The sequence below is a fragment of the Poecilia reticulata genome, linkage group LG4 (genome assembly GCF_000633615.1).
Source record: "Poecilia reticulata strain Guanapo linkage group LG4, Guppy_female_1.0+MT, whole genome shotgun sequence".
In the NCBI taxonomy this organism is placed as follows: domain Eukaryota; kingdom Metazoa; phylum Chordata; class Actinopteri; order Cyprinodontiformes; family Poeciliidae; genus Poecilia; species Poecilia reticulata.
The window spans coordinates 24,400,821-24,426,098 of record NC_024334.1 but is presented as its reverse complement, the minus strand read 5'-3'; the positions used below and the strand labels follow the sequence as shown (position 1 = coordinate 24,426,098).

The 25,278-nt window shown below is 38.6% G+C and overlaps 1 protein-coding gene across 2 annotated transcripts in view; it reads right to left on the bottom strand.

Annotated features, from left to right (window-relative positions):
* The window catches only part of sema6bb (sema domain, transmembrane domain (TM), and cytoplasmic domain, (semaphorin) 6Bb), a 175,419-nt gene that overhangs the window by 14,703 nt on the left and 135,438 nt on the right, over positions 1–25,278 (bottom strand). For both annotated transcript variants that reach the window (XM_008407080.2, XM_017304420.1), the window contains exon 16: positions 19,373–19,431. In XM_008407080.2, coding sequence (XP_008405302.1) covers positions 19,373–19,431 — 59 coding nt within the window. The remainder of the gene's footprint in view (positions 1–19,372; positions 19,432–25,278) is intronic.

Here is a 25,278-nt window from a genome sequence, read left to right as displayed (position 1 = left end):
CAGCTCTTGGTTGTTGGGCCTGATTGGCTAAATGCTCTGTTTTTTCCAATAGCTCAGCAGCCATTTTTCTATGTTAAAATCTACAAGTTTGGCTCAAAAGTTGCTTCTTTTTAAGTGAAGCTAAAGTTTCTCTCCCCAAATCTGCAAATGTAACACACACACACAAAAAACCCCATCTGCTGGTTAAAACAGATACAAATAAAAAGAGGTCAAGAGTGTCAGGTTTAACTGATTGACCAGAGCTTTGGCTACTTTAAAAAAAAAATTAAAAATGAAAAGGCCAAAAAGCACAGACCGTTTCAGAGAGATAAAATTAATGACCACAAATCTGAAATCTTTCACACACGCTACATCTGGAAATGCTCTGCAGAGGTTACAGATGACATTTATCTCCACTGTGGTTCAGGGTTGCTGCATGACACTTCTGATTAAGTTCTGCATACTGCAATAACAGTGCTGTCACATTCACACAGGGGGAACGGTTCCGACTAAAATGGACACAGACCGGTTCGGCTTTTCCTCCTACGCGTGGACGCCCCATTATCGCAAACTTATGATTTTTCTTGGATGAACAAAAGCTAAGCAAACATTTATAGCCAATGGCTAAAAGTTATGTGCAGCATGCACAGATATTTGGCAGCGTGTGTGTGTTGTTGTTGTGACACATTTCTGTGGTTGCTACCAGGGGTGACAATAAAAACAGCTGGCTGGGCACTCTGTCCTTCCACAACTTCTTTCCCAAACCCGATCGCTTGTTAAAGCTTAATGGAAGCCAACAGGCTGTCTGTCAGCCCGACGAACACTGAGCTGTTTGTCTCGAGGTTTCTAGCTCCAATTACAACATAACGAGGAAAGGAGAGGAGAGGAACGGGGAGGCAAGCCAAGGAGAGGAGAGAGATTTTTACAGTATGTGTGCTGAAAGGAATTGGGAGGACAAGTGAGAAAATGAGACAAAAGAGATGACACAATAGAGTTGAGAGTACAAGAGCAGAATTCAGCCAAAGAAAACAGCTCGGGCAAAAAAAAAAAAAAAAGAGCAGATAGGAGATGATTAAAGCAGTGAATGGAGTAAGAAAGGCGACACACGAGCAAAAATGGACTAAAAGCACAAGAGCTATAAAAGCTCTATAGCTACAAACAATACCTAATGTCAATTTGCGTAAGTATAGCTTTACACCAGTTAACATTTAAAACACAAAGACTCTGTAGTTTAATACCTAGCTTAGTTTTTCCTTTTCTTGAAATACCATGTATGTTGTTTCCACCTTCGCCTCCTAAATCGTCTTGTGAGCCGTTATTTCTCTCCTGATATCTCTCTTGTAGCCACCTGCCCATTGATAAATACACTGCTCAAAAATATAAAGGGTACACTTAAACACTTAAGTGAACACTTAAGTGTTCCCTTTATTTTTTTGAGCAGTATACATTGGCATGAAGGGAGCAATTTCACATTCCAAAAACATGCACATGTCAGTCAGTGAATGCTTTAAGCTGTTAAACTAACATAAGTATTTGTACAAATAACTTAAAAACAGAAAAAAAGAACTTCATTATAACTTTTAATATGCCTCCATATTTCACATCTCAAAACATAAAAATTCCCCACAAAACTGGTTTATTGTATTATGTGAGACAATTATTAAATCACTGACTGGTTTTATTGTGTACTCTACCCCAGCAAGTAATAGCTTCAGGATTACAGCATATAACCTAGTAAATCTTTAATACCCATTATCCCTTAAATGTGTCCCCTGCTTACTCAGCAGCTGGTGATGTAAAGGAAAACCTTATGAAGAGGACTATATCTACTCAAAAGTTTTATTTCCAATATAGAAAGCTAATGTTTTATGAGCAGCCCTTAGTACAATATCCGACATGGTTGGAGTGTGTATAACTCAAGTTGAAGTTGCGGGTGTGACCTTTTTTAAAAGCTCTTGTGAGGTTTTTCCCTCATTAAACCAGATTTAAGCAGCCCTGCACAAGGGTGTTCATGCGAAAACTGACAACATCACCCTTTACTGTGAATGCTTACTGAGTGGGAAGACTCACAGTTTGCTAGAGAGAGAGAGAGAGAGAGAGAGAGAGAGAGAGAGAGAGAGAGAGAGAGAGAAAATTGGGAATGTTTCAATTGAAGGAACCACAGAGGTATGAAAAGCTTTTTAAAAGGAAAATGCATCTTAAGATCTAAATGAATGAATTACATTTAGACTGCGGAAGATTGAGAGAGAGCAACACTTAAAGCAGATAACAGACTAAATGTTGTATATCAAAGTTGCTGTGTTTTATTACTTTGAGCTCTCATCCTGTCTGTTTAGTAAACTGATGGATTTAAAATGTCACACTTAAGGTAAGGAAATCATTTTGTTCTTGCTTTAAATGACGATCACATATGCAGTGTGTCATCATCTGAGCTCCCAACATAAATCATTTTTAAAAAATCCTTATTTTTGTTTTATAACCACTTATACGTCTTGTACATAAACATACATACAAACTCAATAAGCTCCCTAAAATCCATTTATTGTACAAGGCTGAGGCCATGTGAAATCACCTGCTTGGCCACTGCTCTGGCTTTGATTGCAGCTTGGGAGGGCAGGTGCTAACTAATTAATCTGAGAGCTATTCTGAAGCCGCCTACGGTTCGATAGGTTTCTTAATCAAAAGCCAGACCTGGAAACTTTTATTCACTTTCACGGCTAGAATACATGTATTACAATCAGGGCACATCAAACTCGAACAAAGAGACTTCACCGCGTCCCAGTGGACCCCGTCGATGGCATAAGCACACACTTCTAAGCTCGACAGGCTACGACTGTGTCATGGAGCAGCAAGTGATCTGAAGGACTTTCATCTCCACAATCTACCATTTCCATGCATAATGCCGATGTGTTTATGTACGGAGTGGAAGAGGGACGCACATGCCAGAGCGCGTGCACTCCACTGTGAATATGTTTGCATTGATGCAGGAATATGTGTGTTAATAAGTAAATGTGCGCACTGCTTCCACGGCTGAGTGACTTTGCTCATTATCCTCCTCTCCTTAGTCTTTGCTTAAAGGCTGCCGCTTTTTTTTTTTTTTTTTTTTGTTTTCTTTGCCACATTTTTGTCCTTTCTAGTTTTTGTCTCAACATGACTTGTAAATACATCTTCATCTATTGCTTTTATTTCTCTGTCACACAACACCAGACAGTTTCTCTCACGTCATCTGTCAAACTAAGACTGATCTGTATTATTTAAGTACAGAAACAAACTAATAAAGAATAAAGATGCTTTAAAAAAGAGCTCAGTTCCTTACTTGGACAAATCCCTGGTTGCACATAAACTGTGTTGACTCTCGGGATGACAATAAAACCCTTTATAGCCCTTCGCTGTCAGCCTTTTCAGAACTGGGTTTTAAAAAGTTTCTGGTGAGTTCTGCAGTAACCTATTTAGCAAAAAAAATAAAAAATAAAAATAATAAGGTAAAGAAAAAAATTAATTCAGCCTTTTATCCTGAGGGCCTGTCAGACGTGCCTTGGCTGATCAATACGGTGAAACATTTATGCACACCAGCCATTCATGTGTTTATAATTAAAATTCTGTATAATCTGCCCCAGAAAAACACAGTCTAGATGGATTCAGGTTTTCCTCGGGGTTTATTAGCAGGGGTAGATCAGGCTGAGAGTCAAGGTTTGCTATGATGACTACATAATCACATACCTGCATGACTCTCCTGTTGCCCTTACCGTTCCTCTTCAGCATATTTCACTTCTTCCTGCTACCCAGAAGAGCTTCATTTTTAATTCGGCCTCATTTATGTTTCTTTTTCGTCTTTAGAGAGTAGAGAGGTTTCTGAACGGGGTAAGTGAGGTAACTACATATTTGCTTCAGGCCAGGCTGTGTGTTAAAATCATCGGGGGGAGAGGGGATGGCAGCCAAGTAATCAAAAGGTAAAGGCTTTTTTTTTCCCGTTTAGAAGGCTTTTCATGACGGTTTTTCAGTGCCTGGCCTGCAATCAGGAATATGTGGATTCAATTATATCAGCAGACTTTTTTAGTTTGTTTTCCCAAATCTGGTCAATCTTTTTTAAAGGGAGTCTTAACAAGTAGATACAGCTGAACCTTATCCAAGTAAAGCCACCAGATTGTGGTGGGCAATGTGGTGAAAGAAATTGTTTTATGTGCATATTTGCAAAAACTGATTGTTTTTTTTGTTTTTTTCAGTGGGAGGCAGTGTTGTTTTTCTTTTTACATTGACTCTTAAAAGTGTACAAGCTCTTCTTAGAACACCAGGTTTTGGTCTAGAGACAAATAAAAATAATTTCAAATGTCTTCCTACCTTTTTTTATGAGCCAGGTATCCTGTTAAATCAAACTGAAATTATACTCGTTTGTTAGGGGAATGTGTGTGAAAAATAAAGATATAACAACCTGCTTGCAAAAGTATGGACATTCAGTCACGCTTTACAGAACCAACTACAGAATATTTTCAACATTTGTTCTTCTTGGGTACACCCCCAACAAATCCAGAAATTAAGATAAACCATCTAAGAGATTTTTCATTATATTTACCAACTTTTATATTTTTTAAGCCAGAGTTTGCAAAAAAAAAAAACAATATAAGTAAGTATTGAATAAGTGGTTTCCAGAGCATCTTGTCGTGCAAAGGTATCAGCAAGAACAAGGGCATAAAAAAATTATAGTGCATCACAAGAGATAGTGTAGAAGTTTTTTTTTTTATCTTTAAGAAAATTCAAAAAATGCTGGAAAACAATGACATTGGTGAAACTGGACTTTCCTCCCAAATGGATAAAAACAAGAGATCGATAGCAATGATGAAGGTGCTTCATAGGAATTTCTGTCAATTACTGACTTGTTTTATAGGAGAGAAAATCTTGAATTTTCTCTGTATTTTGAGATAAACGGCTTTTCTTTTATCCAGGCCGGATACAATTCTTTAAATTTTTAAGTTGTACAGATAAAGGGAACAATATTCAAGCTATCCAGAAGGCAGCTGGTTTACAGTTCTCTTGTTTCTTAAAGTTGTTCCTCAGTTTTGAACATAAATTGAAGTTATCACACTTACAAGCTGACAGTCAAACCTAATATACTTTACGGCGCAGTGAGTATTTATGTAATCAGGTTATTGTGGGGTTTTTTAAAGTTTTTTTTTCATGATCAATGATTATTTGTGGTAAAAGCTTGAAGGGATTCAACACAGTCTCCTTTTTAAAAGCTGTCAAATACAAAATGATGTAAGAATTATATTGTTGGCTGTGCAAACGTGAATGCATATGGTGTAGAGCAATAAATATTTAAAAATATGTCTAAGGGAATGAATTAAAATGTAGGTCTGCATCGAATTAGTCTAACGATCTGCCCCCTGGGGTACATTATTTCTCATTCTCGACTTAGGAACCAAATTTCAACTTAATTTCTCTCACCTGCTGGAACTATATATAAAGTCAGAACCATATAGATTACAGTACTATATGCACAACAACAAAACACACACACACGCCAACAGGAGGCATGCCATCTGGGTGGCTGTCTGAACTGCTCTCACCTCCTCCTTTCCACCACTCGCCCGCCACCTTTGGCAATTTACAAATCACTTTTAATGAGATCTCTCCTCTGTGACCCGAGGCCAAGATACCTTTGAGTGGACATGCCATCGGGGTGCGTGACTTGAGCTCAATAATCGCTCAGGATCAGCGAGCCTGTCTGGACCCGGGACTACACAGAGCCTCAGCTGATCAATACCGAGGTACACTGGTAAACTCCGGGGTTTTAAGGTGACAGGCTGGAAAGACGAGCAGAGGAAAAAAGATCAGGAGAAGTGACAGAGACGGACTGGAAGAGGATGTGCCGCAGAGAAGAGAAGCATGCACGGGGTGAAAGCCAATGAGAGTGTGGAGGAAAGAGAGTGAGACTCGTGAGAATGAGTGAAAGCCTCAGTGGAAGTGGAAGTGTGGAAAGAAGGATGGCGGTGTTGTTGATACGCTGCAGAACAGAGGGAAGAGTTACTTAATGCAGAGTTATTCAAACTCATCTGGAGGGTTTTTTTTTGCTTTAGTGATAGAAAAACATCACGGCAGCGACAGGAGTGAGAAAGAGTCCTAGAACCCTGCATATCACTTTAAAGGATGCTCTTAAGCTATTTCCCAGTGCCATCAAGACCTACCCTCTACCAACTATGCAACATCTGTCACCCAGGAGGACTTATAATCATAGATAGGTAAAAAGAAATCTGGGAAATGAAAATAGGATACATCACAGCTTCTGAGTGCTTAGGTTAGCATAAAATGGGTTTTTGGGGAGGTGTTACTGTCTAAAATCATTTGCTCATTGTCAGGATTTCTAGAGATGTTTTAAGATAAGTTTTTATAACTGTATCCAACTTTTAAAGTTCACATACAGTAAGACTGTAATGCCTTTAAATAATGTGTAGAATCCCAAGTGACGATGTGATTGCTTTGTAAGGATGGTCACGAATGTCCTTAGAGGGCCATTTGTGGCAGAAAGCATTGATAAAACTCATTAAAAAAAACTTTTAAAATATAAATAAATAGCTGTGTCTGTGTTTAATGATATTGAACATGTTTTCACATTGATGTAATTTGGCAGTATGCTGATAAAAAACGCTTTGATGCGAAAGAAAAAAAATATTTAAGCACCTATGTAATGTAGATCTGTAGTTCTTGTCTGTAGTTATAAGGGAATGTCTGGCCACTGCGGGGTATTGTTGTTCCCCTGATGAGCAGAGTAAATTCAGCTTGATGGTTTGATCAGCCAATAATATTTTGATTTACAGTCAATTATTATCGGAGATGCAGCTGTCACTTCAAATTGAAGACCAATCCATAAAAAGAAATGTCTTGTTGAAAAGGTTTGCATAGTACGTAGTCATATTCAATAAATCAGAATATTACTGAAAAGTCAACTTATTTTGATAACTCAACTCACTAAGAGAAAACAGATTAATAATAGACTGATGTTTTCAGATTTTTATTTCCGTTACTTGTGATAATCTGCTTGTATTACATCAGACCAATAAAAAACATTCTTAATTAAAAATTATGGGCTTAGTAAAAAGTATATTTAACAAAGGTTGTTAATGTCAAAATGTACTTTTAATCTCACAAGTTTGACTCACTGGAATGCATATAAATTTTTTTTTTATGACTGAATTAGCTGTTTTTTTAGTTTGTGATTTGTAGCCATTTCTGGTTGGCCACTGGGAAGGATGAACTTGGCTTACAGCTTAACGCTTAACTCAGGAGGTTCTGGTGTTGGAAGAAATGTATGCACCGATGTCGCAGAGTGGAGCTGGAAAAGCTTTGATAGCATAAACTGTTTAATTAAAGCCACATCAAAAAATAACAGGTGGTTTTAAGCCAACAATCAAAATGACACTTGAGATCACATGGGAAGAATATTGACAGATTTGAACTATTTAAATGGATTTAGTTCAACTAAATATTAATAATGGGAAACTTAATTTATTTTGATGCAGTAATTTGAGTGCTATCAGTATAGAATGTATTGCTACAAACTAAGTAGTTAAAGTAGGACTGTTGCAGGGTGACTATTGGGTTTTTAGGAAGAGAAGGCCCAACAATGTGAACCAGGGATTGTCATTGATATCGAGCTCATCTCCTGATGTGGCATCGTTTTCTTTTGGGTTCTGGAACACACAATCCTCATTTAATTGGACATTTTGAACCAACTTGGATGGAAAAACATAAAAAATGCAGTCGTGTAGAGAGTGCCTTAAACTGCAGCATAATGGTGCTACAAGTAGAGACCAGTTCCATCTTGGCAGACCACTCAAAGCAAATCGAAACTTAGCGCAAGATGTTGCATATATTCAACAGGTCTTGAGTGTTTTTCTCTCATCGTAATCGGTGCAGTTGAGCAACATCAGAACAGACGACTCAATAAAATCTCGGAAGGTAAACGAGGCCGAGTCTGTGGTGTGGACAGCTGCACAGAGACCCTTGAGCTCTCTCAAAGCAGAATATGGCAGGAGTTGGCAAGCATTGTGGAAAACATTGCACAACCTCCACACAACATGATGATAAAACCATGAAAGTTTCTTCAGCTGCAGATCTGTTCAGCTCTGCCGCAAAAAAAAAAAAAAAAAAAAACAGCCCAGATGGTCATTCCTGCCCACAGCTATGGCCCTAAAGACTTTTGAAAAAATATTCAAAGCATTAGGTTATTTTATTTTAATTAAAGATTTATATTCCGTTAATTATGTGTGCACCAACAATATAACATTCCCCTAGGGGACTGAGTTTTTTTTCTTTTTAATTCAGTACAAATAGGAAACATAATTACTGTGCTTTTGGTTCGGATAAAAAATAAAAAAGTACTTTATCTACAGGATTGCAATCAGAGAAAATGTTTTTCTTTCCTGAAAACTCTCCTTAAGGTACTCTTTAAGGCATTTAACGATTGCTTTTACAGATGAAATATTATGAAAGTAATGTGATATAAAACTGAAGCTCTTTCTTCTGAAAAGCTACAAAGCACTGTGGGGACATTCCAATAACTTCAGGATTTATTTCACAATCACAAAACGACATTTAGGATTTACATACCCCAGCTAAGGGTCATGAGTTGGAACTGTAGGCCACTCTGAGCGGAGCCCAAAACACACAAACTCATTTCAACAAGTCCTTGAAAACACCCATATATCAGCAAGGGGCTGCCGCTTGCTGAAGGGTGAGCCAGGCCTCTCGTGTTTTTCAAGGTTCTCTCGGTTGCATGCTGTGCAGAGAAAGATGTGAAGAGAAAGGAAGGACTCAGACGAACAGACCAGATGAAAGAGTCGAAGCCTTCAGGAGTTCTTGCACCTCACCAAGAGCTCAAGCCACTGCTCTTCTTTTCAGCTTTCTTAAAAAAAACAAAAAAACAGAAGCCTCTATGCAAGAAACTGCACACACCACAAGGTTCAGAAATATATCAAAGCGCAAAATTAGGCCGACTGCTATAATGTCTTTGATTTTCAGCGAGGGGAAGATCAGGTTTCTCTCGTGAGACTCTCTGAAGCTCATTGGGATGGGAATGAAGGTCAGACCGTTGCAAATGTTTCCATACTTTGAATATTTTTACATTTTGTCACATTATTACCAACATTTTTCAATGTTCCTTGTTGGGATTTTGTGTGGCAGATCAGCAAAAACTAATGCACAGTTGTGAAGTAGGAAAAAAAAAAGTGTTTCTTTGCTAAAAATACAAATATGAAGAGTGATGTGCATTTGGTATTTAGCCCCACTGAGGCAGTACCTTTACCCTTTACCATCATTCACTGCAATTACATTGGCAAGTCTTTTGGGGAATGTCTCTACACATCTAGAAGCTTTCCCCCCCAATCCATTTTCAAAAAAAAAATAAAGGGTCAAGTTTGGGCAGCCAGGAAGGAGAGTATCTCTGAACATCATTTTAAAATTTCTAATGAAAGATTCAGAATAGGATTTAGGTTTGGACTTTGACCGAGTCATTCCAACACATAATTTAAACATTAGTGTAGATTTTTCCATCATCCAGAACATCTTACATGTAACTTGACGGCTTCTCTTGTGCGAAGGCCGCCACGTATCACCATGGGAACGGACGGTGTGTTCAGGGCGATGTGTAGTATTACTGTTCTGCCATCAACATTGTTTCCTGCATCCAAACAATTTGATTCTGAGCTCATGTGACCAGCTCGTCTTCGTCCATGCGTTTGCTACACCTTAAACATGGCTTGTGGAAAATTGTAAATGGGAGACATTATGACTTTCATCTGGCCACTGTTTCATAAGGCAATGAAGAAAGTTTCACACTATGCATCCTTTACCTTTCACTTCACATTTATGCAGTGTTTCGTGTCGGTCCGTCACAAAAACCCCAATAAACTTTAATAAAGTCTGTGCAACATGAAAAAAAATGTGGAGATTCTAAGAAGTTTGAATGCATTTTCAAGGTACTGTGTGTGATCTTCTGTGGCCTTTCGACACAAGCCATTCTGCTTCAGGTCCATCTATTTGCTTCGTTGTGTCTTGGTGGAGTGACAGTTTAAGGAGTCAAGATCGAAAAAAGGTTAGAGAGCTGCCTCTCTGTGTTTGAAGAAGGAGCGTTTGTAAAGAGGAGACCTCCTCTACACTGTTTCTTTTTCATTTTCTCTCCATCTCTGTTGGGTTTCAGGCTAAAGGACAACACATTTATCACCAGCAAACCTACAACTGAGTGTTTTTAACAAGCTGCCATGTAAATCCAGAGAACTGTGTAGGTTTTGTCGGTTCCCTCTCCTAAACCTCAGCACCAGAGCCTCTCTCCCCCAGACCGCAGCAATTAGAGAGGAGTTAGAAGAGCCCGCTGTCGTAAATTTGCCAACTAATTTTCTTTCCTATAGGAAGCCTCGCACACGCATTAAAAACCACGCAGCAGAAAGCTAAAATGTGACCTGGCTCTGCGGTGATCATCACCCGCTCTGACGTGACGCCACGAGGAATCTCCGGCCTGCTCGCACCTCACTGATGTTTCAGTGGACCTCATTTACTGAGTAACTGTGTGTCCGCTGCTCAACCAGTCAAAACACTGCCTTTCTTTGGGAAATATTTTCACAGCACCATAATTGCTTCCATCTGTAGCTACACTGCAGCAACACTAGCCGTGTCATTACAGCCCGGATAGTTCAAACCAAACGGGTGGCAAATGTGTGACTGAAAGGGTTTTAGTGGCAGGCTTCGATTTATACTCAGTTTTTATTAGCCAAGAGGCAACAGAGATCTGAGGAAAGTGTTTGCGATGCTCCCGCTGCTATAGGGTCACACTTCCTAAACACACATCAGCTCCCACTACCAATTAAATACTGATGTAATACAACTGGGTTAGCAAATTGCAGTCCTGTAAAATGTCCCCCCTTGTTACAGATTTATTTTTATTTGGCCTCACTTAGAAGTTTCACATCAATAAACAAATGACTAAAGCAGACAAAGATGGCCTGAATTAATACTAACAACTGCATTCTAATAATCGATTAAGAGACTGTCCATCTTTGAAAATGAATGATTAAAAGTAAATAACCACATATTTTGGATAACTTAGTTCACTTTCATCAGTTCTTTAAATACAGACGGTCAGGCAACATGACAGGCTGGTAAGGTAAGAGGTATCAAAAAGCAACATCAGTGCACAATCCCCAAAATTTTAAGAAGTCAGTGAAACAAAGTCAGGGACATCAATCAGTCTGGTAATGGTTACAAAGTCAACTTAAAGGCTGTGGGATTCACACAAACCAAAGTGAGGAACATTAACCAGCAGGTTTTAGAGGAAGATCATATCTACACTCAAACAGCAGCGGTGGTGGTAGTGTTATGTTTTTTAGCTGCCTTGGTTTTTCAGAACCTACACAACTCTGTAATCGATGGCATCCTAATTCTACTCTCAACAAGAAAAATCCTGAATTTGTGACATGAAGCTCAAGGAAACTTTGGTAATGCAGCAGGATGATGATCCAAAACACACCAGCAAGCCAGCCTGTAGACAACAAATAAGCAGGTTTTTGAATGTCATAGTCTGAACTTGAATCTAATTATCATGCTGTGGTTTGACCTTAAACGGGACATTTATTGTCAAAAATGTCCAATGGTTGATATTCGGTGCAGAGAAAAGTGGGTTGCAAGTTACTCCACGTTGCTGCAAGTGACTCATTGTTGTAAATACTTTGTGGGAGTTGATGACACCAGTTATGGGCCAACCGGTTGTGAGGTTTAGGGAGCAATTCATTTATCACCTGGTTGATTTACGGAGCTTTATTTTGTTCACTCAGATTATCTACGTTTGATTCTAAAAGTTCATCAATGATGTAAAACATTTAAGTGTGGCAAAAAGGTAAAAAAATTAATAAATAAATTGGCACTTATACATTTTTAAGCATCACCCAAATTTGACAATTTCCTTCAACTACAAATAGTTAAACTACAAAACGGGGAACATGAAGCTCTTTGCCAGTATAGAGTTGCAGGATTGAAATAAAAGATTTGCATGCACAAATCTATCCTTTATAATTATTATCACCTCAGAGTAAATCAAAAGAGTGAACCTGGCAGTGTGGCAGAGGAATCAGTCCATGTTTAGGCTGTAACTGATTGGCCTGTCAGCAAAGGTCGTGACACGCAAAAGCTGAAGGAAGCCAATCGACATGTCGCGATAACGTGCAGCAAGTGGATCTGACATCCTATACGGTCTGTTGATGGTTGAACCAAAGCTGACTCACTGCGATGTAAACAGTTTACGCCACCCGTCACATGCGCGTTCACACCTGCTCATCTCTGGTGTGAACACACAAAAATACAGCTCGGAGGTTTCTGTTAGCAAAGTCGGGACTCCTGAACCATCGGTGACACTAAATCTAGCGTGAATAAAAGGTGCAGTTTAGAAAACTGGTGACACCAACATGTTTTACTGGTGCATACAAAATTGACATGGCAATTTTCAGGATTTTTGCAGCATTTTTTTTTCTCTCATTACAGAAAAAGCAATGAGGTCAAGGTTGGGATGTCAAGGTCTGGTGTCTATCCAGCACAACGCAATTGCCTCGCAAAAAGAAAGTAATCGCAGCAAAGTTGATAGCTCAGATTTACGCTGTTATGATGAAGATTAGCAGTATGAGGAAGAGGAAGATGGGACAATTTGACTGAGAGGATGATGATCCATTAGATTAGAGATTTAAAAGACTGACGCCCTGCCAATTCAAATCGAAGGCCCTGCTGCGCAGACAAGGTGGAAGAAATGAAGCTGGTGGAGGAAGACGAAGAAAATTAAACACTGACTCAGTTATTATTTATGCAGGTCAGTTCATTGCAGCGTCCTTTTTCTTTGGTCATTTGCTTCACACATTCTCAGTGTTTAAAAGATCACTACTGCTGATATTTTATTTGCATCGCTGTAAGATTTAATGGGCTCCGTTTTCTAATTTTTATAGGAAGCCACTATGAAATAACTCACATCTGTTATCTTTAATTTATAGTGTGCAGTGTTATGTACAAAGTCCGATTTTTCTTTCTTTTTTGTTTGAGAAAACCACTCTATTGCTGTTTTAATTATCTGTATCAAAGGCAACTGTGCTCTACTTTTCCATGCAACACATTGTAATTCTAAATATGGTAGTCACATTTTGCTTTACAAAGTAATCCATTTAAAGACCCTTATGTTTGAAATTAATATTCCTTTTTGAAAATAATCAGAAGTGTGACTTGATTTTTGTTTAAGTTAGAACTGCCAATATTAGCACATTTTCTCCACATATGACAAAAGACGTAATTTACTGAGCAAACAAATGCTGGATTAAATCAGGTGCCACCAGGGACATTAATCTGAATTACCTTTCATCTACACAAATGAAAATACATAATACTGAAAACCTAGAATCCAAACAAGCTGACCAACTAATTTGTGCTACATTCAAAAGTGTTCAACACATGAACAGTCTATGCAGAGACCAGACCTGATTACGGAAATGGATTAACAGATTAAAAGATTAACATTTTATTAGAGGGAGAAAAACAATGTCAACAGGAGTATGAAGCACCTTCTTTCCTTCTGGGTGTAAAAAAAATAAAATAAAATAGAAATATTAGTTTTGAATTTAGTTTTTATATCCATTTTAAAGCGAACCTGTTAAGCAAATATTTTTGAACTTCTACTTGAGTCTTTACTGCTGAAACTAAAATATGGTTTGCTGTTTCTGCTCGTATTACCTCATTCATAGCTGTGCCTGCATGTTGGTTTGGACCATAAGAATACCAACCAAACGCAGCCGGAGATTGTAACAGACTTACAATACATTATGCACAAACACGCGCATAATTGAATCCAGACATTTCACCGAACTTCTCTCTTTCATCAGGACTGTAACTCCCACAACCTTTTGTCTCAACCGAATTTTGTGCTTCTAAAGTATGCTTTGATCAGATTAGGCTTAGAGGAAGGGCATGTCTTCTACGTCCTAATATCTGGCTGCGTTGGAAAGTGGGGGTAAGGCGAGTTCCCTTAGCGTCCAGTAAATGCATTAGTGTCGCCTGTAACCACAAGTCAATACTCGACTCCCTCAGTTTCCCCATTATGAAACTGATCCTTCTCTGTGGTCTTCTGATGCAGCAGAAAGACATTCCTTCAGTGATGCAGTCAAGAACAGCATTCTCATTTTATTTTATTTTATTTTTTCAGGTTTTTTTGACAGATATTAAACAAAACTGAATGATGCAAACTTCACAATTTGAGAGAAATAAAGAGAGGCGCAGCAAACGTGGCAGATTAAGAGGAGATGAAGCAGGTGGCTTACACCTACTTGACAAAGTTACAGCCTGGCAGCGGGCCATCTGAGGAGGCCAGTGGCAGTGTTGTGACACAGGAGATGGTGGTGGAACTCGTAGCCCATTTGTCATTGCGCCCTGACTGAACGGTTCTGAAAACAGATGCTGCTCTCGCCTCCCTGCAGCTTTCTTTACTCTTAGAAGTCGGGAGGCAGGTTCCAAAAGCAAACCGTGAGCTTTTCTAAGCTGATCCAAGAGTACAAAAAAAAGGCCGTCTGGCCAACAACACAGACAGCATGCCGAGGAAGAGTGTGGCAATTTAACCAATTAAAGTGCTGTGAAAACGTATTCCCAGAGAATTCATATGGTTTTTGTTATTTTATCAGCTTTAAATGGTCATAAAGATTTTAATATCAAAGATAACCTGAGTAGGGAAAAAAAAATTATAAGTTTAAACCAACCTTGCTTTGTGTAAAAACTTTATATATGTGGAAAAAATTAAGAGACCACTTAACATGACCAGTTTCTCTGGTTTTACTTTTCATAGATATAAATGTTTGAGTAAAATGAACATTGAGTAAAATGGAGCTCAAAATAGATTTGTAGCCCTTAGTGGAGCTTATAGATATCAATGACTTATGTTTCTTATTCTTGGGTTTCTTCAGATTGAGGTATGTTGTGCTGCTTTTGTTCTTCAGGTTGATTCGGATAGCTAATTTTTAAAGAAAAAATTATATATTTTTTTGTCAAACTTAAACGAAAGAAGAAATATTTCAGAAAGAAGATTCAGTTTTCATGGCACCATCAATAATCTATGCATACATATGAAAAATGAGCAAAAAGTACAAACACACAAATGTGATAAGTGAAAATCTTTCCTCATATTTTTTTCTGTGACGTCGCTCTTCCTGTCCGCTCACCGTCTCGTTTCAATATTCATACATCTTATCACCTGAGCCAGTTTACGCTTTCAAACCTCAAAGTTTTCCTTCGTCCTATGATCTCTCAATCTCTTCCTCATTCCTTTTTGCTCTGCCCTTTACTCTTCGATTTGATTTACCCATCCTTCCCTCTCCACTCTTGCCCTTCTCAGTCCCACTCCTTTTCCCCTTGCAGCATCACCCTTGAAATCTATTCGCCTGCCATCAGCCAGAAAGGAGATGAAAATCGATTCTCCTTCCAGCAACTGCTTCTCCCTGGTTAAAGGGAGAGGGGAGACAGTTAGCTGGGCTCTAAGTAAGGCCGTCCATCCATCTCCCTTTGTGGTCTGACGACAAGGCTGCTCTGAAATCGGTGCAGCCCCGACTGAGACAGCAGAGAAATGAGTAAAAGGAGAGCCACAGGGAAAGCAAACGAGCCAAAACTACATTGTGCAGTAATAGACTTGCAATAAAAAGCGTAAGTATGAGTTCCAAAACTTAAATATAACCAACCTAACTTCAAGGACTTTAAGAAAAACAAGAACTACCTGCCTAAAGAAACCTCTGTGATAGTGACCAACCATGTGACGAGTTTATTTTAAAATTTAGCATAAAACTTTACAATTATCCTCAACATAACATTACCACTTGATCTGAAAGCTATGTGACTGTGCGCAGCATGTTTTTAAGGTCACAATTTTTTTTTTGTGCACAGCTTTCAAAATTAGTCAACAGATTATGAGATATTTAAGAAGCTCTCCAAATTTATCGTAGGCATTTGCATCCTTCACGATGACAGTGAAAGGGAGACTCTTGACTGCTGTGATTGCGACTATGCTAACTGCGTTAGAAGAGGAAACTCCAGTCATTAAATTTCACGGCACTCAAAGCGAAACACTAAGTTTATCAAGTACAGCTTTTTCAGAAAGTTTTCCCCACACCTTTAACATTACCTGGAACCACGGAAATAAACGAAGATGGCAGTTATCAATGAGCCACAATGGGGTGTGAACATGAACGCTTTAGATTAGCATAAAAACATGGTCAGCAGGATGATGTCAGCTTGTCTTGAGCTGTCAGATGAAAATTATCTTTAAGGAAAATGTATTTTTAGATGACGTGTAGCTGGAAACCATGTGAACATGTTAATCTAATTAGCTAGATGAGCATATTGAGGCAAACGTTTAGAAACCCTGATTCGGGCAAAATCTGCAACAGCCGAAGCAGCCATAGGAGACGAGTTAAGAGGGACACAATCACGATACTAATCTAGATTATATAAAACTGATTAAATGTTTTGCCTTTGTGGAGTTATTCGTTTTTTAATCATATCCACAACATTTATTTTAATACAATCCACGACTGCGACTTGGTACCTAAACCCTAATCCTTAGGGTTTTTTTCATAGGAAGAATAAGTGGATTCAACCAAAGGTTACCATGTTTATAAATGAAACATCCCACCACATAAAATTTTAATCTGAAGATAAAGGAAGCACAGCTAAAATCGAAATATAATATTAATCAGATTTTTATTGAACAACCTACAGAGCCACCAAGCAAAGATTTTAAAACAAAGTCCACAGTTTGGATAAATGTATCAAGTAGAAAAATGTTTTTATTGCTTTTGTTTTTAGCTAGATTTGCTAAGCGATTTATTTTATGTTACACATACTGAGCTTTTGAATAGTGACTGGAAGCCAGAGGGAGAGAACATTTCATTTGAGAGGCAGACACACAGAGTGAGTCACAGAGGGGGGAAAAAAAAATCTTGCAAAGGCAGAGAAAATGAGTTTGCTGAAATTTTCCAAAAGAGAGATAAGCCAGCCAGACCACAACTCTGCTTTCATCTGCTGGGTCAAGATACAGACAGGTGAAATGAGCCAAATACAGGAGACATGAAATATTCAGCAGGAAATATTTCAAAGAGCTTGTGCTAATGTGGACAAATCCTGTGTGAAGGTGTTTACAGGTACAAAGATGCAGAGTACGTGTGTCTTGAATGCATGAAGAACAACCCCGTAATAAACAGGAGCTCAGAGACGGACCCAGAGAGAGAGAGAGAGCAGACAGTTTTCAAAGTCTTAGTGGTGTCAGTGACAGTCTGTCATAACAACCTTCTTGAAGCTGTGCCTCTCTGTCTTCCTCTGACTGAAGATTGCGTGTGCAGAAGGCTGTAAAGATCTCAGCCAAACAGAGAGCATTAACAAGAACAACACGAGCGTCCAAGGCAAAGTGTCACATTTAAATTGATATTTGACGTAAAAATGGGTCACAGCCCATGAGATTAAGGTTATTATAATATCTCACAACAACTAAGCAAAAGTTGTCATGAACAATAGTTTACATTGTTGTAGACTTTTGTTCAGTTCAGGCATTTTTAACGGCGGCAAAATGAGCCCGATTATTCCTCAAAGAGAGGTCCGGGGGAGCAGAACATATTTAGGTGTTATTGCTAAAAGACCAGCAGAGAGCAGAGCTCTTCACCTGCTCGTGGGCGTCAGGAAAGGTTTAAGTGTTTAAATCTGGAACTAAACAGAAAGAGATACGAGTGCCAGTTCTTAGCAGCATGCCCACTTGCTTGCTCTGAGTCAATGATCTGGAAAATTACATCATTTGCACATTGTCTCACCTGCCGATCCACTGTGGACATTCTTTCTTGATATGAAAATGTTTGCAACATTTGTTTCAAAATGTCTGGGTGTGTTTCCTTTACGGGGCCTCCCCCCCCACCCCCAAATTATGGGAATTTATCAAGAAGTAAAAAAGAGTTCTCTTTTCTCGAGTTTCTTGGTCGTCTGTTGTGTGTGCAGCCTCTCGCGGTTTGGTTACACTTACGTCAGCAAAGTTAAATCCGCCACTTCTTTTCTGAACTATTGTATCATTTGTACATAAGTATGGAGACTATAGTACTGCAAGTGTTGATGTTGCACTTTTTGTTTTTATAAATGTTAAAATTGTATTGAAATATGACTTTCTTAAAAATAATAGAGTAAATGCATTGAAATGTATTTTTGCAAAAATCTCCATCTCATGAAAAAAATTATAAATGAAGATAAGATAGTTCATATTTGAGCAATAAATGTACTTAAATCTGTGTTGGTTGAACATGGAGCTACCCGTTGTGAAGAGTGAACTTGCACAGCGACATATGTTAGGTTGCAAATCAAGAATACTGACTGATCCTACCAATGATACAAGGGTGCAAAAATTGTAGCAGTTCTGAGTTTATATCTAACAAATTCACCCATCTTTAAAATTAAATCATAAGTTGCAGTGTCACCATATTATAAAATGTATTGCTAAAAGCAGTGAGACCTTTTATAAGACGATCTGTGTTAGACACAGGGTGAAGACCGTTTGGCAGCTCTTTGGAAGTAACGCCAACATTTTAATTAATGTTCCTTGCTTGTTTCATAAAATGCATACACGTGAGCTTAGTGAAGATAAATAAGTAGTCAATTTTCACCACATGTAGACTGAGCGCTGGCCCTCGATTACAGGGTTCACACCCCAACCGTGGTTCACTGGTCAGCAGATCTGAAGTGAGAGCACAGCATCAAACGGAGCACCCCTCTAAAGCTGGATTAGGCTTGTATGCGAGCACCCTCTCTGAAATATTCATCTCTCTTTTCTCCAGGAGCACGGCACATGAACTCGGGAAACTTTCACAAGAGATGGATTAATTTGCACGCTTTGGAATTAGCAGTAAGATCAAAGAGAGAGGATGTCAGGGGAGCATCCTAAAAACCTCTGCGTATCTATAGCAGAGATTACACTTTGCTTTAAATCAGCTTCTATTTTCATAACGATGCATAGAAAGAAAAAAAAGGCTGGAGTTTTACATATTTAGTTACTTGTAGATGAAGTAGAGCCTGGCACAAAGCAGATGCAAACAACAAATTGAAACAATTGCTCTTTATGCTAGCATAGGACAAACCGAGACCAGAAGGGTGTTATGCTAGATTTCGATGCTTGTTCTGCAGAGAGACGGAACTTGTTTTTAAAAGTTATTTGTGAATTTTCATACCAAAGGACCAGCCAAGTTAAAATTTCCTCCTGTTGCCTTTTTGTTGGAACTGAGAAAGTCATGCAAACATGTGGGAAATACAAGAAATGCCATTTACTTTCACATGTCCAGGTAAACCGACAAAGAATCGGTCCTCTTACCGTCGCAGTCACCCAAGTGGGCCACGTTTCCATGTTCAACATCTTGCTCGAATGGCAGTCTGCGGAGGATAAAAGGCACACTCATTAATCAGAGAGCACACAAGCACAGCAAGCCAGCGACTGAAACACAGAGCAGATCGGCCCTGATAGGGCTGCACTATCTCAACGTTACAGGTAAGGACTGTGGGAATCTTTACAAGTTTTTTTGTTTTTCTGGTTCAATTCAAGAAACTCGTTTTTATTTTGAGAAAGTGGATAAAAATTCATTAAGTCATAAAAAACAACTAAAGAGGCCCTTGAGGTATCTAATGTTCCATACCAATTACCATTCCAATTTTAAAGATAACCATTCCCGCCTGCAGCTGCGTCCATAATTAAGCTTATTCAAGCTGGATGACAAATATTTCTAGGTCAGCATGCAAGTCTTCACATTAAGTTTTTTTGGCTGTAAATATAAACTCCCCGTCTTGAAGGATTAAGGAGTTTGTGTTGCTTGCAAATATCAATTTACTTTAAATGCGCACAGCCAAACATGTTAGTCTGTCATCTAAACAACAAATACTGCTCAGTCTGCATGTAGGCTGATAATGGCGCATTTTTACTCCTTGTACATTCTTCCAGGCACAATGACTCATTTTCCAATAATATTCAATAGTTGGAATAGGCATCTGATCACACTGAAATGAATACTTTGTCATTTGTATAATATTTTCATTTTTTTAAGAATGACAGCATCAGTGAGAATACTTAAAAAATACAATGCATGAATTAATAAATGATCTGCATGTCATTAGGTAAAGTAGGTATTTGCAAAATGGGGCCCCAATTCTTAGAAAAACCTTACTTGCCAACACAGCAGGTGTTATTATTATTATTTTTTTAGTTGGCCACAAGGTTTGAACACAACTCAGGAGGAATCCTGGCCCACTCCTCTTTGCTTAAAGTCTCTAAATACTTGAGGTTTCATGACAACTTCATGACTTTTATGTGATTCTTTTTAAGCCACTTCTTTGTTGTTCTAAAGCCAATCTGCAAGATTCTGGCTCAGTTCAGAAGATTCCTTTCCAAGACTTTACTGTACATGCCTCTCCTAATGGGGTTGAAGTTATTTTGTGCCTTTAGAAGAAACTGCTCCAAGCTGACTGTGGGGAAAATTACTGGGTCATTCAGCATTTTTTTAATTCTCCAAATAGAAGAACTATGGCAGGAAACACACACACGCACATTAATAAAATGTGGCTGTTGCTTGTTCACAGTGTGAATAAAAGATATCTTAAATGAACAAAAAGTCTTGCACACATTGCACACATTATGACTGCGTTGGGTGCAACAGCAAAAATGTTTTGAAGTTTCAAACGTTTGGCTCTTAATCAAAATACTAAAAAAATATATCATTTTTTAATAACATGTGACAGTCATGTGACTAACTCGAGTGAGCAAGAAGGTTTCAAAAAGTGAATCTGTGAAAACATTACATGACGGGCTTAGTTGCAAGCAGAATTTGCTACATGGCAAATATTCTGAGGGGGAAAAAAAAGATCTTAAATGATCACATACAGGTCTATGTACTTGCAAAAATAAAAATGTTCTAGAAAACAAGCTTGAAGCATAACCTTTCCAATTGTTTTTTTTTTGTTTGTTTGTTTTTTCCTGTAGGTTCTATGGTGTTCATGTCATAATCGGTGTTTCATCCAAACATGGAGAGTTGGGTTTTGGTAAAATCATTTCATGCAAACCTAAGCTAGGAATCAACATGTTCTTCTGTCACAGACAGATTTTAATCCATGCAGCTCAGTATGTTTCCAATCATGTTCTGACTCTGGTTCAAACTACCACCACACTATTAACACATTTCCCCTGTTTAACTTTGGGCTGATTCCTCCACTTTCTCATGATCATCTTCAGCCATGAGCCAAGATCTTGGATGGAGCTCAAAGACAGAGTGATGGTCACTGTCTGCATTTTGTACTTCTACAGTCCCTGAATGAATGAAACACCAGCTGTCACTGATGGTTTCTGGACAACATTCCAGCCTTCTTCGGATTTACTTTTTGTTTCTGACGTCCTCTGAAAGCTCTTTGTTATTTCTGAGGCTTGGACCGTGAGAATCTCATGACTTTGAGGACAGGTGTGTTTTATACTCACAGCCACTTGAGGTCATGAGTGTCTTTATTTGGCTAATAGGACCAATCTGTTGGAGCCAGAACTTGGGTTGTGATCCTGATGGTTAAATAGTTCTTTATCTCAATGGCATGCAAATAATTTTTTTAGCTCTTAACATTACAATGTGTTTTTTTTTTTCTTTTTACAATTTTGGTTGACATTCGGGGCTGCACAGTGGCGCAGTTGGTAGAGCTGTTGCCTTGCAGCAAGAAGGTTCTGGGTTCGATTCCCGGCCTGGGTCTTTCTGCATGGAGTTTGCATGTTCTCCCTGTGCATGCGTGGGTTTTCTCCGGGTACTCCAGTTTCCTCCCACAGTCCAAAAAAAACATAACATAACTAAATTGCCCTTAGGCACGAGTGTGTGTGTGTGCATGGTTGTTTGTCCTGTGTGTCTTTGTGTTGCCCTGCGACAGACTGGTGACCTGTCCAGGGTGACCCCGCCTTTCGCCCGGAACGTTAGCTGGAGTTGGCACCAGCAACCCTCCCGACCCAACTGAGGGACAAGGGTGTAAAGAAAATGGATGGATGGATAGATGGTTGACATTCTCTCTCTCTGCATTGAAACCAAACTACTTGCTGTTCAAGCAGGAGGTCAACATCCATGACTATTTAAGATTCATAAAAATCTAGAAGAATATTGTCAAATTATTCAAATGTTACTCTAAAAATATTTAAACACTTTTAATTGTGAGATTTAAAAAAAATGTATCTCATAAAAAAATGTAACTTATTATATTTCTGCAACTCATTTCCTATTTGGCCAACAGGCGAGAGCAGAAAACTCAACACTGTATAAGTTACAACGAAGCGAGGAAGTCCAGAGGAAATGAGAGCAGCTCGGCGCAGGCCAGGTGCTCTCAAAGAAAAACACAACTGCTTTTGGTTACGGCTCGTGTCGAGGGAACAGCCCCACGTTGCACCGCGCAGAGACAAACGAGACCGTTTAGTTTAGTCTGAGCACAACGTACTTGCCTGCAGGCTTCATTTAGAGCAGAGCTCATTTAATGAAATTCATGTGAAAGAAAAAAAAAAAGTTATTGTTTAGCGATTTAAGTGGAACATATGTGAAGGTTCTGCTTTAGCAATTTTTCAAGAGCAAAATAAAACGTACTGCATCCTGTTAAACTATATAAGCTTTTCCCCATTTGTTCAAGTAAGAGTCATAAGATTATTTAATGGGGATTTTATGTTGCAACCCAAAACCAAATGGTGCAGAATTGGAAGGAAAATGATATAAGGTTTTGTGACTTTTTACTGAACAAAATATTAAAAAAAAATAAAGTTTAGGTGAACGGCTGTACCTTTGTAGATGTTAAAATCTCGTATTGCTGTTCTATAACTTTCACCTCCTTTGAACATCTCTACAACTTTATGTCTGACCTTTAAAAACAATTACTCCTACACGGTTTTAATTAGGGTTATCAAGCCGAAAGGGATTGGTCACAGTTTTCCAATTTTTTATTTCTAAACCGTTATCTTCCAATTTATATATATGAGCTGCTTTGTGTTGGTCTGTCGCATAAAACTAAATAGAATATATTGATTCTGAGACCGCATTGTGACAAAAAGGGGAACGTTTAGTGTATGAAGACACTGCACCTGAACTGTTTGGTGATTAGTAATCGATGTAAACAACCATATGCAGTATCATCATCACACACACAGAAAACAAATGTCTAAACTGATTTCACTTTAGACTTTAGAGTAGAAAAGGAGCAGCTCGGCAGGAGTATCAGAATAACCTTTGAAATTGGTTCGAAATGCCACTCTGATTAGTTTTCTACAGATACGTCTGGTTCCTGCGCTTTGGCTGCAAAACAAAGTGTGCAACACACAGTGACATTTAAAAATCAAAAGTGACAGTAAGTGCTGAGCAAAATTCAGGCTTTGTAGGACCAACATAGAGAAGAATCAGTGGAAAAGGGGCTTCAATTTGTCAGGTGAAACTGAAAGGAAGAATATCAACAGTGTCTCAAACAAAAATAAGGAGGTGAGTTGCAAACAACATTACACAAAGTCTGTGCTGAGATTTAATCATAATCTGATTTGTCTGCAGTCTGAGGTGATTATAGTATCTTTCCCTCCAACATTCACAATAATTTAGGATATAGCGGGGTATGTTCAGATTCTTCCTTAGTGGTAGATGGGCTCGTCGATAACATTCTGTAATTGCATTAAATCTGAGCCCCGGGCAGCAGACCATCAAGTTGGCTATCATAAAGACCAAAAACAGGAAGGAGCAGTGGACCTGATGCTGTCCAAAGCCTGAGCAGGGGTTCACTGTGGAGTTTAGCAGCAGGGAACAATGTCTTGGCACGAGTTGATACAATCCATGGCAAGAGTGCATCATTCCCCCAAATCTTAAACACATCTTAATAACTTTTCATATTTTGGTTGGAATTTCTTTTTCCTTCAATGCATAATTGGTGAAAATCCTAATGAGCACATGAGGAAATAAGCCAAAGCCACGTCGCACGTTCCTATACAACCTAGATTATGACATTTCTTTCAAGATTTGTTGTTTTGTTTCTGGTTCCATGGAAAGCAAATATATGACCCACGTACAACATCTAAAGAATGAGAGCAGATGAGACGACTAGACTGCCTTTGAAAGTTTGATTTTACAATTAGAAAACCTTGCTGCACTGCAACCATTTGGCCTTTTAATGCCTCTGAAACACATTGATAAATGAGTTTAAATATGCAGTGGACGCATGGCAGATATCATAAAGAATAATGTCTTGAGTTCAGCTGGCTGCCTCATACTCTCTGCTAGACTACATACAGTCTGACAATGTTGCTTTTGCACATCTTGTACATTCATCCAGGTACACCAACTCCAACTCATTATTCAAAGCCTTCAAAATAAGACATAATAAAAACCAGATGATTTCCATGGCCCCTGCTGCTCAAAGTGTTGCAACATGGTGTCCAAAACTGAGGTGCTGATAACCTTTATTGCATTCCTACTAAAGAAAAATAATACATCAAGTAATTATTATAATTTCCGGACAGAACATCTGTATACTTTTACTTTGCACCAGATTTAAAAGTACAAATGTGCTGGCAGGAGAACAGAGATGTTAAAAATTCAAGCTGAAAAGGATCATGAACGTCATGAAAGGTAAAACTTTCCTTCAACCAAAGTGGCACAGATGCAAACATAAAAAAGCAAATAGGAAATTACTGTTGCAGTGAGACATTTACATGAGGTCATCAAGGATACAAATGTCTGTTTATTTTTCCCTTTTATTAAGTCTTTGTGACATTAGGGGCCTTTGATCATGGCAATCAGAAAGGGAGAAAAGGGGAGCAAAGATCCCAATATGGAGAACCGCATACCTTTACTGGTTATCAGGTTCTGCGTATGGGATGCACACATTACCATCATTCCACGAGTCATTACATGCTTTGAATAATATTTTTGCCTTTCACTGATATTTTCAATGGTTCATTTCAAGCACACCTCATTTTTTTATACTGGATGCAACAAGTTTGATGTTATAATTTCAACTCATTCACACGGACAAAATAAGATGCACAGGCTTAATGACATACATAAATCTTTCACTACTACAGTGTTTGGATAAATCCTCCTTCGTAAGTCCCACTGCACAACCCACTAACTAGCCAGGATGCAAGTCCAAGTTCTTGTACTTCACCTCACAAAAAACATTCAGCTCTTTGAAACGTGTACAGAATTAATAGTTCCAGCAAGGCAGTGCTCCCAACCACACATCAAG